Source organism: Aythya ferina, assembly GCF_964211825.1.
Source record: "Aythya ferina genome assembly, chromosome: 8".
NCBI lineage: Eukaryota > Metazoa > Chordata > Aves > Anseriformes > Anatidae > Aythya > Aythya ferina.
This window is the reverse complement of record NC_140304.1, coordinates 19,144,320-19,160,971: the sequence shown is the minus strand read 5'-3', so window position 1 is coordinate 19,160,971 and position 16,652 is coordinate 19,144,320. Positions and strand designations below refer to the sequence as shown.

The 16,652-nt window shown below is 39.3% G+C and overlaps 1 protein-coding gene across 7 annotated transcripts in view; it reads right to left on the bottom strand.

Annotated features, from left to right (window-relative positions):
* Window positions 1-11,479: 11,479 nt before the first annotated feature.
* TTLL7 (tubulin tyrosine ligase like 7) overlaps window positions 11,480-16,652 on the bottom strand; it is a 74,281-nt gene continuing 69,108 nt past the window's right edge. For 6 of the 7 annotated variants that reach the window (XM_084528521.1, XM_084528522.1, XM_084528524.1 and 3 more), the window contains 2 exons: window positions 16,198-16,371; window positions 11,480-12,868 (listed from right to left, as the gene is read on the bottom strand). In XM_084528521.1, coding sequence (XP_084384647.1) covers window positions 12,748-12,868; window positions 16,198-16,371 — 295 coding nt within the window. In that variant the 3' untranslated portion in view covers window positions 11,480-12,747. Of the gene's footprint in view, window positions 12,869-15,763; window positions 15,883-16,197; window positions 16,372-16,652 lie in introns of all 7 variants that reach the window. The other variant, XR_014695680.1, reaches the window with a different exon arrangement.

The window sequence follows — 16,652 nt, the reverse complement described above, 5'->3', positions numbered from 1 at the left end:
AATAATCTAAATTAAAGAGATTAATGCTTTGGGTACGCATGGGCTTGTATGTACTAAAGGAGGACAAATACTTTTCTGCTCAACAGCAGTCTACTCAACAGCAGACAGTCTTCTTAAAATAAGCATCTTATCATAATATAAAGCATTCAAACCGGCTTGTAAAAATGGATGAGACATTTCTCCATGCAGGAGAACACCAGCACTTCTGCTGGACTTCAGTAGCAATTTCAAAATGCTTTGCAACTTTAACCCTTTCTCTTTTTTGGAGATATATTAGTATGGTTTGGGCTGTAATTTTAGCCACCACAGTCTGAAAGCTTTGTTCTTTTTCTAAGAGCAACAAACAAAGAAGAAGCATACATTTTGCATAAGCATACAACAAGTAGCTACTGAAAAACTGACCATTATTTAGCAAAATCTTATCTTTTAATATTGTTCAGGAAGCTGTTTATGTTGCATGATACAGATGTACCTGCCTACTCTGTAAAACAATGGAAATCACATCAGGAGGTGAGAGTTTCTGAACGTCTTTAAAACTTCCCTAAAAAATTATGATGTAACTTGCTTAGCTAAACTGCTGCATCTACACACAGAACAGAGTGAGCACAGGAGAACTGTTGTGACCAAGCCACTTGATTAGTATTCCCACTACAGCTGCTGCCCCAGGAGTAACCAGAAGATGTTATACTTAACACAGCTACCCTGATGAGTGAAATTTTAAACTAATTAATACATATAAATAGTGAAGAGAGATTAATGGAGCCATACTCCAGTCAAATGGTTCTACCAGTCATGAATGGTGAGAACATAAACGGAGTAATATATACACAGCACCACGCCTCTCAAGCAGCAATTTAGTGGCTTCAAATAATGGCACTATGTGTATCTTTACAACATAAATAAATAAACAGTGTATTTCAGAGGAAGGGATATAAAATAAGCTATAAGAGTGGAAACTGACTGTGCGATGTCAAGAGCACCAGAATAAAAATCTGATGATGTGAACAACTAAGGCTATAACATTACTGAAGAGAAGACAAAAGATGATCAACAGTAACACAAAGAAAGAACTAATATCACAGCAAAAGATAAAATTGAGATCTAACTACTACATATTTAAAGTACTATATGCATTAAATAAAAATAACAAAATCAGTTACTGATCATTCAAGTTTGAGTCAGGGATCACACAAGCACATCTAACGAGAAACTTAAAACTGGCCCCAAATCAATAACCTTCACAGTGCAGTGTTACAGGACTGCTGCAGCTCTCCTTCTCCAGGCTGTTTCAGTGCTCTCTTCTGGGGCATCTCTCTGTTCACAAGGACACAACCATAGGAAAACATCTTGGACAGCAAAGCACACTGAGTAAACATTTGACTCAACTCTAGTGTCAGCTTGCTGCTGCTTCAGACAGAGTACATTGGGGCAAGCAGCAAGGAAGAGATAAATAGGCACAGGCCAGTGCAAGGATGAACCCTGTGGGTGACAACTGACGGTCTGTTAGGCAGCCTCCCTGTTCAGAGCTTTCGCTAGGCACTGCTGCAGTCCCCTGCAGAGCCATAGCCGTCTCACACCTGAGTAGCGCCTGCCAGCACCTTGCTGGGGTTATGTGATCACCATGAGTCACACAGAACACAGGTGCTGCTCTGAAGAATTCCCACAAGCTAATTGCAGAACAAACATTTTTGGCTTTCTGCTACCCTCAGATACAGACTCACCATTTGCAAAATCACCTACAACACCAGCAAGCATGTTCCAAAACTCCACTGCTACATGTGAGGTCTGGATCTTTCAAAGACTTGCCAGAACATTAGGTCTAACACTTGTGAGCATGGGAACAGTCCCAGTGATGCCCATTCAGGCTGCCCAACGCTTGTAAAATTGCTTGTTCCACAGCATACCACCACTGCTGCATCTCTCTGGAAACCAGCCCTAAAAAACTGCAAGGCAATTTTCAATTTTCTACTCAATAATTGTCTCCTGATCCCCGGGGATCCACCTGTAGCACCATGAGCAGCTCAGCACCCCATCAACCAGCCCTGGAGAGCAGGAGAGCAGTTGCCACAGCCAGGAGCATGCAGGAAGGCAAAAATCGGGCTCACCCTGTGGTCAGAGCTCCCTGCAGCCAGGTGGGCCTCTTGCAGACATGGTTCAGACTGGTTAATACGCTGCTGCTGAGCTGAACTTCACCTGAACTGAAACAATTTCAGTTACACTTGAGCCCAAACATGAACTGAAGGCAGAAATCCGCTGGTTACAGACCCTGGATACAGCTGATAAATCAGAGAGCAACTTTTTCCCACTGAGGCTTTATGAAAGGTCACACAGATTATTTAGCCTTTTAATTTACAGCTTACAGAATAAATGCAAGGTTAAATACCAAGTGCAATAACCCGGGGGGGAGGGGGGTGGGGATCTTGAAAATATAAGCTTAAAAAATAATAATAATATAAATAAATAGTCAATCACCATTTTCTTAATTATTTTAACCTTGATCTTTAAAATCTCTCAATTTATTTATTTCCTATTGCTAAGGAAATGACATATTTTTATAGCTGATAAACATTCAAGTTTACTAATTAATTAAACCTGTTTTCAATTCTTTTTCCTCTTTCAATTTTAAGCAAGAAAAAGTTTAAGCTTTTAATAGCAAAATGGAGCAGCGTTATATAATTCTTTTACTTGATGTTCTTAATTGCAATTACTGGTTTAAACTAGAGAACTAGAGAACTCCTTTGGGGGGAGTTTGGGTTTTTCTTCTTTAACTCTCACAGTAATTAGAAAATACTTGGCTTTTCTATACATCTGATAATCTGTCTCTTTCTGTTCCAAACATCCACAAGTTTCCTCTGTCTCAAAGTTACGTGAATTATATTGCAAGCTAATCCTGCAATTATCGATGATATACTTAGTTCATACAAACTTTTCCCACACCAGTGACATTTTAGACTCCTCAATAACACTAATACTCTGTGCTGTCATACCAAAAGATATTCAAAATGTAATTTTCTTGTGATGCCACACAACCCTAAATATGCCGGAAAAGCAAACCACTTTTGAAAATAAGGACACTTCAGGATGCCATCTTTGATTTGTGCTTTTTGTATGTGACAATTAGAGGCTCGATCCTGACAGTGTTTTCTACCGAGTGCAGTTCCGTGTCCTTAGACAGGAAGCCCTAACACCAGCAACTACCCAGCCACAGAAACATTACAACCCAGCAGAGACTAACCTTGACTCGAAGCGTGTGGCTTTTCCAGTAACCATCACAACAGTTTTCCTTGCAACCTTCCCGGCTGATACCAACGGCTTGCACCCTCCCACTCCTCCTGACCAAACTGGGCTCCTCCTGGTGGCACCAGTTTGTGGGGGGCACAGGGGCAGGACCACCAGCCCCAGGGGCACTGCTCATGGGGGCCGGTGCACGCCTGTCCCCGTCTGCAGCCCATGGACAAACGCTTCCCAAAGGGCTGCCTGGTGGTGCACCAGGTAGTTGCACCAGTACTGCTGTCTCTGCACCTACTAGAAAAAATGTAAGATAGAAAAGTAGATGTTTGGTACTAATTTGTAGGAAAGAAACCTGATGTTATCTTAAGAACTGCTCCTTAGGTAGGTAGGGTATTTTGTGCCATTCGAATAGAAAGAAAGAATGTCCATGGGAATTAAAGCTTCTGTTAAAATAAATAAATAAAGGAATGAAATCCCCCCTAACTAATAATGAGCAGCACAAAAAGGAAAGGGCAATTATGTCTACACTGCTCTCTTGCTCGACCTTGGCAACAAGAAGAAGTTAAGTTGTGAAAAATGTCCCTCCCTTCCCCAGCAGTTTTGTGGAGTCATAATAATTCAGAAAAATCATCATCAGTAGTGCTGAAATAATTCCTTTATTGCTATGGCACCACAAAACCTCAGTGCTTTATGCTGATTTATGATTATTTAGCTTGTGTTTTGAACAAGCACATCCTGCAGACCAAGCTACACCTCGCTTGTCAGGAAGGAGAAGACTTTTTTGTAAGCTTGCCCATGCAGTTACAGAACTGAGGCACAAATCATGGCCAGCAGCAGGGGGCTGGAGGGAGCAGCCTTCCTGCAGATGACAAACCTCTCAAGACTGACAGCCGAGACTGGTTGTTTTAAGAGCCCTCCAGACTGTCCCTGGGATTCTGGTCAGGAACTGGCTGGAGTGCTTGTACTGGGTGTCTCATAGGTTCCCTGAGTATAAAGAAAAAAAAAAAGTATGCTGTGGCTGAAGAAATATATATATATATATATTAGTTATGTCTCTGCTGAAGTATCTCTAGATTTTCCCATTTCTAACTTTAATAGATTTTGGCTAGACTTGCATTCAGTGGGTGAGCCCACTCGGCTGGGAGGCCTGGCACTATCCCTCAGAGAAAGCACTTAGCCCTTGGCCAGGCTGGTTTGAGGGAAACAGAATGGTGCCTGAAAGACACCAATGCTACACTGCCTGTCGTTTTAAATGATGCTGGCCATGTAGCGCTTGAAGCGTTCAGATAACAGCCAAATTTGTTTTCTAGAAATTCCAGTACAGGAACATGACATCCCTGGCTGACAACAGCTGATAGCAGCAGTGCCTCACCCTCGTAAAGACTGTCCACATCTTCCCTGATAAGGCTCGCTTATGACCAGCTTCAAGAATCACCAGTGTAACTTGTCCTCAAAAAGCAAAAATGAGTAGGCTGAACCATAAGCAAGGCAAAATGGAAAAAAATGTATTAATGTCAAAGAGAAGACATTTGTGCAAGTGTAGCACAGACAGTCTCCAAGTCACTACCGGCTTCAAAGACAGACCAGGAAAATTTACCCTCCTCTATTTAACAGCTGCAAATTCTGCCTGATGCAGACCCTGTTATCGGTATCTTTGCTATTGTAAATGCTGATTACTGAACGCACTGTAACTGGTGACATTACCAAAATCTGCTGAGGAACTGCGACGACACCGAACGCTGCATATTAAGTATGAGAGCGCGCGATCTGCAGTGTCTCTGCAGCATATCTGCTTTGTCATATGGCTCAGTTGCTTTCAGATTTCCACATACACTTCCCAGAACTAAAAATATTCTCAACTCTCAGTAGTCTACAGCCAACACAACCAACCCGTGAAACCACTTCTCTCTGCAGAATAACAAAACTGTGTATTAAATTTTATAGGGATAAGGACACATGAAGGGAGCATTGCAAGAGTCCAATTACTAGACTATTTTAAAGAGTGATGGTTCACCAGTAGATGTGCAATGAAAGCAAAGTTGCTTCTGAATGATATAGTTTCTTTAGAAAAATACGGCACAATGGTACAACGCAGAAGTACAATTTATTGTTGATTAAATAATTACAGTACAGTATTATACTTCCTGCTGATGCTCTGCAAGCTAAGCTGCAACTGAAGTGAGATAGAAATTCTTAAAGAATAAAAATGCTGACAGGACAATATGCATATTAGCATTACTGGATGTTATCATCATTGATACAAAAGAAGATATGCAATTGCCCTCCTAGAGTCTTAGAAGAGGTTATGTGGCAACCAACTAAAACAAAAGTGTACACCAATTTTATTTACTTGAGTTGACTGCAATAGCCAGTAAAGCTATCCCCATCATGTTGCAGCAATCTGCACAGGAGAAGAAAATTACTGTGAAATAGATCCCATCATTCCAAAAGCTTGATTGAGAGCCAAGCTTTTTCCAAATGTGGCTGTTTCTAAGGAAAGAGTAGCCGTCCAATTACTTCAGCTTTCTAATCCTGAATAGGTTTTCTATTACCACTAATAATACACATATTTGTGTACTTGAAAGAAGATTCCCATGAATATATAACATCCAGGGATGTTACAAAGTACATTAATTGGATAGTGTTTGGACAATTCAAACGAATTTTGTATAGGAACATTTGTATTCAAATGCAGATTAGAACACATACTAGGATGGTTTGAACAATGATACACATTAGCTGTTAATTGATATCGCTATTAAGCCTTTACTCACACCCAGACTTGTTAGCGGTTGGAAGCTATAAGACATACAGTACTTACTGTTTCCTCAACTTGATCAGGGTGGGGGGAGAGATTGAAAGAAGGAAGGAAAAACTGCAAACCTTTCCATTTCAGAAAGAATGCTCGGCGTTAGCAATGCCTTCCTCTATCACACTACTCTGAAAGCTGTAATAACATGAGCTAGCAAGATACCAATAGCTTGTAAGTGCATAAGTATAAAACTGCTGCACTCCACACTGCTTTTCCAAAAAAAAATCTCTGACTACCTATGTTTCCATTATTCAGCAACTGTGACCAGCACTGTCATACTCAGTGGCATATCTGTGGAGCAAAGCATTTAGTTTCTCGGTATGTCAAAAGCCATGTCACGGCTGAAGGAAGTAAGAGAGCTGTCTCTGGTTCATGTCATGTTTCAAAACAAAACCAGGGGATGTGGTGACAGGCAAGGAACACATAGTCTGAAACAACTGCAGACAAAACTAAAGGTATACACAAACTCTGTGCTTGGTGTTCAATCCTGTGAGTTTATATATTATGTGGTGCATTTACATAGTGCAAACCACACAGCCGCAGGAGCTCATGCTGAGTATTCTGAGAAACCTTTCCACAAGCTAAGTAAATTAATGATTGGGAAGATGCTGTCAGGTCTAGCTTCCCGATACTGGTAGAAATTTTAAGTGTCAGAAGACCTTATTTTTCACTATGCCAGTAAGCTTTCTCAGTTGTCTCTGGTTCCATAATGTACTATACACCGAAGCAAGTGACAATAATGTGACTGAACTTTAACTGCCCTGTAGCTTATTTGTCTAGTACCATGTCATTTTGATGCAGGTGCTTTATTCATTCTCTGAATTAGAATAAAAGAAGTCAGATGGCAGGAATCCTACATGATTTTGAAAAAGAAGAGATTACTCCTATCAACAGCAAAAATCCCACAAGCAGCAGTTGTATTCCCAATTACCCTGCTTAGCAGAATGCCTGCAAACACACAGTAGGCCAGAAAGGGTAGATGTGGCTGGAAAAAAAGGGCAACTCCTTCAAACCTGCCATATTCCTGAGATTGCTGGCCATTTATGAATATAGTTTATTACTACAAATAAATCTACACTGCACACGGTCCCCTACTAATCTGGGTACCAGAGAAAGTACAGATCTCTGCACAGGTCAGTCCACCCTACTTCTCATCAGCAATGCTGTCGTTTGACTAATTCACTGCATTTGTAAGGGATATTGCATTCTGGTTATCTTACCAAACACAGATTTGTAGTGCTGAAATCTGCAGCTGCACATGGCACAGGGCGGCTCTGGCAGAGTAAGCAGTGTCAGAGCTGAAAGGATGTAGTGACTGCAGCAAAAGCTGTGAGCGCTCAGCACTCAGCAGAGCCACACCTACGCACAGGGGTGGCTTGGGGTGCAGGTGCGTGCTGCTGGAAAAATACACTGAATTTCCACCTTTGTCCCGTCTTGGATGTTTTATTTGAGGTATTGCTGAGTCCACACATTTGCCACTCAGAGCTGTATTTCTCTTCACAAAGCAAATTAGCCCTATGGCAGGCTCTTACACAATGACAACCAGACAGCTTCTGAGATCTCAGTCAGATCAAGAAATCTATGTGCTACTCAGAAGCTTGCAATACAGGTATACCGTGACATTTTTTCCTTTATCTTGCTATGGAAATCTCCTGTTTGGAAAACAGGGCCCTCTACACCCTTCTGAAAAACTTCTGAAAGAGTGGATTGCGGGGAATTGTGGCAGGAACAACCAAGGGTGTGGATGGTCAGATGACACAATTCCACTCAGTTAAAATTCATAGATAGCATTTGATGAGGCAATCTTTTGTTCTGCTGCAACAGAGCAAATAATTTCCACAAGAATGGGCACAAGGAAAAAACCTTTAATGCAAAACCTGCTCCGGGATAATGAATTGTCTTACCAGATGTCCTGACTCCTTTTAGCCCTTCCGGGCTCCACTGTACTCCATGACTGCCACCCTCAGCTTTCAAAGTCAGACCTTTGCAGCAAGTGAAGTGCATATCCTGTCAAACACCGCTGCAGCAAGCTGCGTAACAATGCTTGGCAAAACTGCGCTGCAGTAGCCATGAGCAGTTGTTTGATCACAGCACAGCAGCAAAGGCGGGTACGGGTCACTTCCTTGCGCTCCTCTACCCTCCGTGATGTGGCTGATAACTCTTGACAGGGATAGGCGCAGAGGGTGACCGACCGCTGTGCAGCCATTTGAGCCGACGTGGAATACAAAGTAGATTCTGGGGATCGGTGTCAGCCACCATTTCAGCCAGGGGCAGGCTCCATTTTGCTCTGTGTCACTAAGAACAGATAGACCCTTTCAGAGGGCATTTAAAGGCCACGCAAACCAGTTTTAAATGTACAATTTTGTGGTATGGTTAATATCATTTATTGTGAAAGGAGGGGAGCTCTAAGTGCAGTATTAAGGGTTTTCCTTACTGAGTGAATGCTGCCTTTTGTTTTAAAAGAAGAAACAAGAACGTAGAAAAAAAAAAAAAAAAAGACAAAAACACTAAGACTGTATCTGTCTTGCTCCCCCACAAGCAGAATCTGCTCCTGCTCCATATACATAAATGGTAAAATTACCACTGATTTCCTTGCGTCCTAAGTGCTACAGCTATTTACATACCAACAAAGACTCTTCTGCATTAACAAAACATTTGCACAATGTAGGAAACTGCACAGAGGTGGCTGACAGAGAACAAAGAACACAGAAGCAGAATAACAACTAATGCATGAGAATTTTACCACGTACAGAAAAAAAAATTACAAATGTTTTTAGCAAATGCCATAGTGAAAGATTTTCCAATAGCTACACCATTTAACAGCAAATTATCTTCTCCTGAAAATGGGAATAAACGCAACAGCTTCAAGTTAACTGTTTTAACACTGCATGCAAAGCTAACTTGCAAATATTCACATTTGCTAACACCTAAATTAGATGTTATATGACTGTCAATGTAATTCGATCCTTCCACTTGAAGATTCGGGGAAAGTCAAAAACTGTAAATTTGTGTTTGTGTATTTAAAAATGAATTTGCCCTAGAACTCCTAGCCTAGCTAAAAGGTCATTCAGATGTAGTTTTAAAAGCTGATGTGAATTTATTTATGTTCCTGGATAGAGAATTGACACTTAGTGACTGGTTTTCACATAGAGAATAAAACATTTATTTCTAGGCGGACCATTAACCCAAGGCAAAGGTCTACCAAAAGGGTATCTTTGTGAAATACTCTGTTTCCTTTAATATTACTTTGGCAAACAGATGCTTTCAAAAATGTATTTTCTTTGCTCCTGTGACTTTGCATTTGGAAGTCCAAGTGTATTACCAAAACTAAAGAAGCACATTTATATGCACTTTCTCTTACCAGAAAATTCAGTTCCTGGGAACAGAAGAGGTATAGCTGTTTGCAGACCAGAGACAAATAATAGCTTTGCACCAGCAAAAGCTTTCTGCCACAGAAAGCAGCAACCTTTCTGGTCAGCCCCTGGAAGCCCGCCTCATAGCCCGTACGAACTGAGCTCCCACAGATTTCAGTCGGTATTTTTCTCCAGTAAAGCCTAAAAGAGCAGATGCCATCAGGCTGCGCTCTCACAGGGTAAGAACTGTTTCACAGCACAAATAAGGTGTGAAATCTTTTTAAGGTTTCATAATTGGTATTTCTGAGCCCAACCCTACAGCTGTTCATCCTGCTTTGAAGTGACAGCGTTTACCCAGCGCAGTAGTAGGCGGCAGGGAACAACACAGCCAAGCCGGTCTGCGTGCCGCCCGCAGCCCAGCCCTCTGGCCAGGCCCCGGGGGACAGAGCCTGTGTGGCTGCTGGGGAAACCGTGAGAGGTTTCCACCTAAATCACGCCAGGTGCTGGCTGCTTTCAAACACCCACTGTGTGTGAGCTTACCCTGATTGTGCCGTTAGCGACAGGAGCTGATTTCGACAACCAGCCAGCGGGACAGGCACCTGTCGTGGTGCTTGTGCTTAAAACCCCAGCCCTGCGCCTCACGCCTCGGTGCAGCCCAAGGAGCTGCGGGCAGAGGTCCCCCCAGCAGCGCCTCTGGGGGCGCAGCGCCCTGCCGAGACACCGGGGGGCTGCGCCCTGCCTGCTGCCGCCCTCCGGCGGGCGGCCCCCGCAGCGGCCCCGGGCTTGTGGAGAGCCAGGGCGGGAACCCCCCGGGAGCTGCGGCACCCTGAGGCCGCGCAGCGACGGCTGCGCCTCCTCGCCGCCGGTTCTGCCGGCACGGCGTCCTCCGCGCCCTGCAACTGCCGCTGCCCCTGCCTCCAGCCGGCTCCAAACAACGACAAAAAATAACACTAAATAAAAATTCCCACCAAATGCCAATATTTTTGTATAAATATCAGTCGGTTTGTGAGGGTTGGGTCATTAATGACAGGTAGGGAAGTGAATCGCAGCCTGACGTTCCCCACAGGGCGTGACAGGAAACCAGCCTGCACCTCAGCTGGGGTGACATCCTTGAATATACTTAACGTACTCAAATTAACATTCTTAGATGCTGTAAGTACTGATTCACACATTATTAGGAATGCAGTACTACTCTAGGAAAGGTTATCAGAAATAAATTAAACAGCATCAGACATAAATCAACCATCTGGTCCACTTTTGTACATACTAAATACCTTTTTTCTGTATGTCTGTACCACACAGGTATCCTTGGTAGTCCTCTTTCAGCTGGCAGACTGCTCTGTACAGATTGACCTGTCCCAGCACTGGCCTCTGAGAATACTTATAAAAAGCAGTTTAAAAAGAAAAAGACAAAGCCATGTGAACCCGCTGTCATAGGATTCTGTTTGAGTTGGGTAAAGTAGGCTGAAGCTGTTTCCCCCGTCATGCCAAAAGCAGAATACAGTGGAAGCTGCCCCAAGAAGAAAGGATTTACAGCTTTTATTAGGTGTTACAGATAATCATAATATGCTTTATCAATATGGATCAAAGGAAATATACACAATTAATGTGAACATACTGTATTACTAAATCAGTATTACCATGAGAATGAAAAATATTTTTACCAGACAAGAAGACTGCTTATATCTGGCTAATCTATGTTTTGTGTTGTTGTTTTGTCTTTTTATTATTATTATTATTATTTGTTTACAAATAGTCTTCCTATCTTGTATCTTGCAGTTCTAGAGCTGAGGCACTACAGCACAGGCATCAAAAATCTCACCAGAATTCCCAATTTGATATATATACTAAAATTAAAAAAAAATAATAATAATTAAATTCCAGACAACTTCAGTCTCAAATCTCTTAAGTCTCTTAAATTTCTCATAAATTTCTGGATATCAAAAACCTCTAATATACTTCTCCTGAGGACAATTAACCCCCCCATAAATTATTTTTAACGTATACCTAAAATACATCGGTAATTTACAAACAAGTTTTAAGATTGCATTATTAGAAAGTAAACAAGTCTTTGGTAAATACCTACTACTCTGTTCTTCACTCAGTTAAACAAACAAACAAAAAAATCTAGATTAGCTGTGTTTTGTTTTTTTTTTAATAATTATTTATATAACAAATAAGGCTTACATGGCACAACGCTGAATGAGATGGAAGGGTATAAGTACAAAACCTGAATGATGCTTTCAGGTTACAAGTCCTGTTAATTGTGTTCCTGTTCTGACTCGGTTTCTTTTGTGCCCCTCAGCCAGGCTGAGGAAGCTGAATCTGAATGAGAGCTTCCTACTGAATTACATTTCCAACATTTAAAGGTGTCAATAAGTCTAGAAAATACTGTCTAGCTAAACAACACATTCTACAGTATGTACTGGATTGTATGCTAAAAACTACAGCAAACCAATTAGTATAAGGTTGAAATAATAAATTATAGCTGCAGTATTTCCTAAAAATGTCTGCTTTACCACTTGTGTAGTAAAACAGAAAAACTATGCACTATGCATGCTTGCACAAGTTGTAGGTGACTGCTTGCTCCCAAAGGAAACTTAAAGGCACAGGCCATAGGTAAGGTAATGTGAATGAAAGCTAGTTAACAAATATTGGCTTCTGTTTTATTAAAAAAATCCAATTAGAAACTGAATGCATGAACTGATATTTTTACTATCTGCATACAGAATGCCTCCACTTTGACTAAAAGATACTATACCATGTCCTTTAAGAAAAGTAAAAGCACTAACCAAGACTCATAATTTCAGAGGAGAAATGAAAAGATACCTGCTTCAGGTTTGGCTTACAGGATTTGGGGCATTACTTTAAACATGTGCAAGAAATTATCAGATTATTTTTAATGATTATTACAGTTTTAGTGTTCCACTACAGTTTTTTTTAATCATCTGTCTAGTTAAAGGATCAATTACATCTGAGACAATAAATAGTATACTTTACAATAAATAATATTCAAGTCAAAGTATTGTACATACAAAATAATGTAACACTGTAATAGGATCTTCCAGATCAATTTCATTTCTATATTCTGCAGCAAAAATAACATTTCTAGTAGGAATTACTTATAAACCTAGCAAGATCTACACATTCAAATGTGTGTAACCAGCTTAACAAGGTTTATTATGCTTCCAGAAAAGCTATGCTTTTACAGTAGGTTTTCAGCTATATGATATATACTTACTACCATATTATAACATTGCTTTCATTTAGCTCCATGACAAATTTTAATTTGAAAAAAAATGTATATATGGAGTGCCATTATTTACAATGGAAAGTAACTTTTCATTTGCTTCACAAGTGACTATATCTGTGTGTGAACAAAATGTTAGGGCGAGGCATTCCGGATGAACTGCAGCTAAGGTTGGACGAGGATGATTTCGTGATGAACTGTGAAGGTCCTGGCAACAAACACCTAGAAATGATATAGAAAATACAGCCGAATTTACACATAAGATAACATTCAAGGGTGAAAGAATTAAGAGCCATACCTTGTAATTGTTTCACACAGGAAAATATGTGCAATAAGCACTACTTATACACCACATACAGAGCACTAGGCATTAACTGACTCAGAAAACAGATCTTAAGGTCAGAGAGAGTCTTAGCAAAATTTCAGGATGTTGTATGACGACCAAGTATCTTGCCAGTCTTCTTTAAGCAAGAAAGTAAATTAACAATGGCATTCTGTGCAATGACACTATTAAAAATTAACATTTCATGCTCTGTTATTATAGTACTACTTGCTCAATTTAAATTAGGTAAAAACTGCAGTTATTGTTAACTATGTTATTAAAAGTAAAGTTGTAAGAAAACATTTATTAGAGGAAAAAAAAAATAGAATTATTCAGTTTTGGTTTCCTATTCTAATTCCCTAAAAGTACTCATGCTATCATCACCACTCTAGTAAAGCAAGAAACAATGATGCTACAGCATAGTAAGTCTGTGACTATTTATCACTTGTGACTATTTATCCTTTAAAATTCAGGTAATTATATAGCACGTATCTTACACAATACTACAAAAAACATTTATCATGTCTAATATATATTCTTAAATCTGTTTCATGTTATCATTTCCTAATAGTTGCAGAAATATGAGTACATATGAGTACAGTACGTGTGCAGAAATAACATCCACACTAAATCAGAGTTTCCTAAAGAATGATGTCAGTGTTAAGATGGATTAGCGTAACACATTGTATAAATTATTGCTTTAAAAATGTTGCATCATTCTAGTGAATCATATTGATTAATGATGAATAAGTTAAAACACTGATCCTACTAATCACGTTATTATCAAATGTTATTATCACCAATTCAGTTTTTCAACAAGTTACCAAAAAAAGTTTGATTTGGTATGGGCTGGTGGTGAGCTTGACAGTTCACTGCCTCAGCAGACTGAGTCCTACATTTGCTTGATCTTAAAGTGAACAGTTCTGATGCTTCTCTAAGAATACGCCATAAGATTACTTAGCAAGCTGTAAGGATCTAGCAGTGGATGGTACTTTTCGTCATTTCTTAAATTTTGAAACATGGGTGAATTTATCAAAAATGAGAAAGGTCCAGCTTTTTGCACAGTTTATTTTTTAGCTATTATTTAAATGATTTTTTTTTTTTTTTTTGAGGTCTGCTGTTTTATTTACACTAAATTTTGTGAGAAAAAAATACATTAATGCACATTCATGTTAATACTTTAATCTCTTCATCATATACAGTGGATTTACAGTTAGGAGCTGGAACTGAGAACAAATCCAGAAAGTGAAAAAAGAACTCTAGCTTTTTTCCCTCTCCACATAGAAATCTATTTTCCTAAATAAAGATGTATCTATTTGATAACTGTGAAGCCTTTAGTCATCAATGCAAAACTTAAAAAAAGTTTTCTGGTCAAAAAACAAAACAAAAACCAAAGTAAGTTCTTCAAATTAAATTTTATAAAGTCTTGAAAAAAATTAACTTGTTGTACATTTATTAAACTATATTATTATCTCTTGCACTTCACAAAATTTTCCTGTCACTCAAGAAAACTGTTGGTAGTAGCATAGTTTCTTACATAATTTAGAAACAGAAACCTAGATGATGGGAAGAGAATTAATACTGTGGTTCTCCCATTTCTAGAAAAAAAAATTTATTACCTTACATATTGTGGGGCAGGCACCATGGGCAAGAGCATTTATTTCCACACATACTTTCATTTCACAGATCCAGAATATCATGGTAAACTAGCATATTGCTTTATACATAGTAGAGATGGATATTAATATAAAGCCATTAACTTCAGTCAGAGTTGTCATGCTACCACACTGCTGAAGAAATATCGTTATCTAGGACATAACAGATCCTAGATTCCTCTCGCCTGTGAAAGTTATGAATAAACTTCCGTTCAGTGTCAAAATAAACACAGAAACCAGAGATGAAAAAGTCCTGTTGGATCATTCACTTCACTGCTTTCCAAATGCAAGATTGCTAGCTGCAGTACATAAGAGTAATCTCATCTGATCAGTTTGAATAGTTTGCAGTTGGTTATGACGAAAAATTTTCTGCAGTATTAACAGTAAAAGTAATAAAAACTTCAAGCCTGAAGATTTTCTACTCTTTACTACACTAAATGACTTTACCATATTCCTGCGACAGCTCAGTAGTTGTTAATATTGAATATGATTTGTTTTGTTTTATATACTTCTACTTTTGCTATGACCAAATTCAGTTTCTAGGTGGTTTTAAATTATGTTAGATCGCCTTAAGATTCATATGACAGTAACAAATGAGAGTTCAATGTATCAAATAACCAGCCTGAGATATACCAAGTACACAATTAAGTCATAAAATAAATTTAACAGATAATATATCAAAGGTTCACTTTTCACATGCTATTTACCTCATAAAGCCCTTCTATGATATAGGGTCTGTAAGATACTTTATATAAATAAAGCATTTGTAAGTTTATATACATAATAATTCAAATTGCCGTTATGGATAGAAATTGGAACCTAAGTAATTTGAAACGTACATTTAATTTTCCATCTAAGAGTGCTGAATTAGAGATCATCGACTCCCACAGTTGGAGCATTTTCAGTAATCCCTACACTGACAATATAATCCTTATTGTATCCGGTAGGAGAACTAAACCAGCCAATGCAGAATCAGGTAAGTGCCAAATATTTTTTTTCTTTTTTACTATATGATGCTGTTTTGCAAGGTTTGAAAATATATTTGTGCTCTGTGAGATGAAATAATAAAGCTTTAAAACTGTAGGTTTTGGAAGTCAACTTTGCAAAACTGTGCAATACAGTAAATCAGATGGCACTTACCTGACCCTTGGCTGGAGTTGTGCCCCTATAGCATCCCACTGCGAATGTGAAGCCAGAAGTATCATACATGTTAGGATACCTCTAAGAATGCAAATCTGGAATCACTGACTTTGAGGGATCTGAGAAGCGGAAGAAAGGAAATTTTCAGTTCGCTTTACAGAAAGCCTCTGCTGCAGCTACTTAGGCAGTAGGCAATCAAGACTTTAGTAAGGGTAGTTTCACACAAATGGTACATAGCAAATTTTTTCACTGTATTTCATGAGTGAGCTAGAGAGCTTAGAATGAAAGAATCAAGGATCAGGGGAAATGTTGGGGTTTATTGCCCCTCCCTTTTTTTTAATACTTAGTGAATGAGGCTTAAAGGAAAGTGTAGCAGAAACAGCAATATTATCTTTCATCATTATAATTTTGAGTGAGAACATTGAAATACATACCTTGTATCATCCCAGCTGGGGCTAATTCCAGTCAGTGATCCTCTGGAGCCGGATGAATATTTGTAAACCACTAGCAGGCAGTGTTTACAAAGCTGTACTATCCGTTGGCAACACTGGAGTTGCTCAGGAGTCACCACCTCTGCACTTTTACTGAATATGGTTTCCCAAGAGCTCCTGTTATGGAAACAGACACGACTCCATGTTTTCTTCCACAGACTGATATCTGAGAGCTTTACTGCTTTATATCAGTTTTAGCAATAAAGGAACAAAAGAAAATGCATGAACTTGCCTGTTTACAGGAAAAGAGAGTCCAAAACACATGTTAAAAAGTTAATCTTCATATGTGAAATCTTACCAGATTACAGGCCATAATATATGTTCTAAAGGCAACATGGTCCCTGTGAAGACCTTTTTTTTCCATCAAAACATTATCTAGTAGCACAGATGGCTTGTAA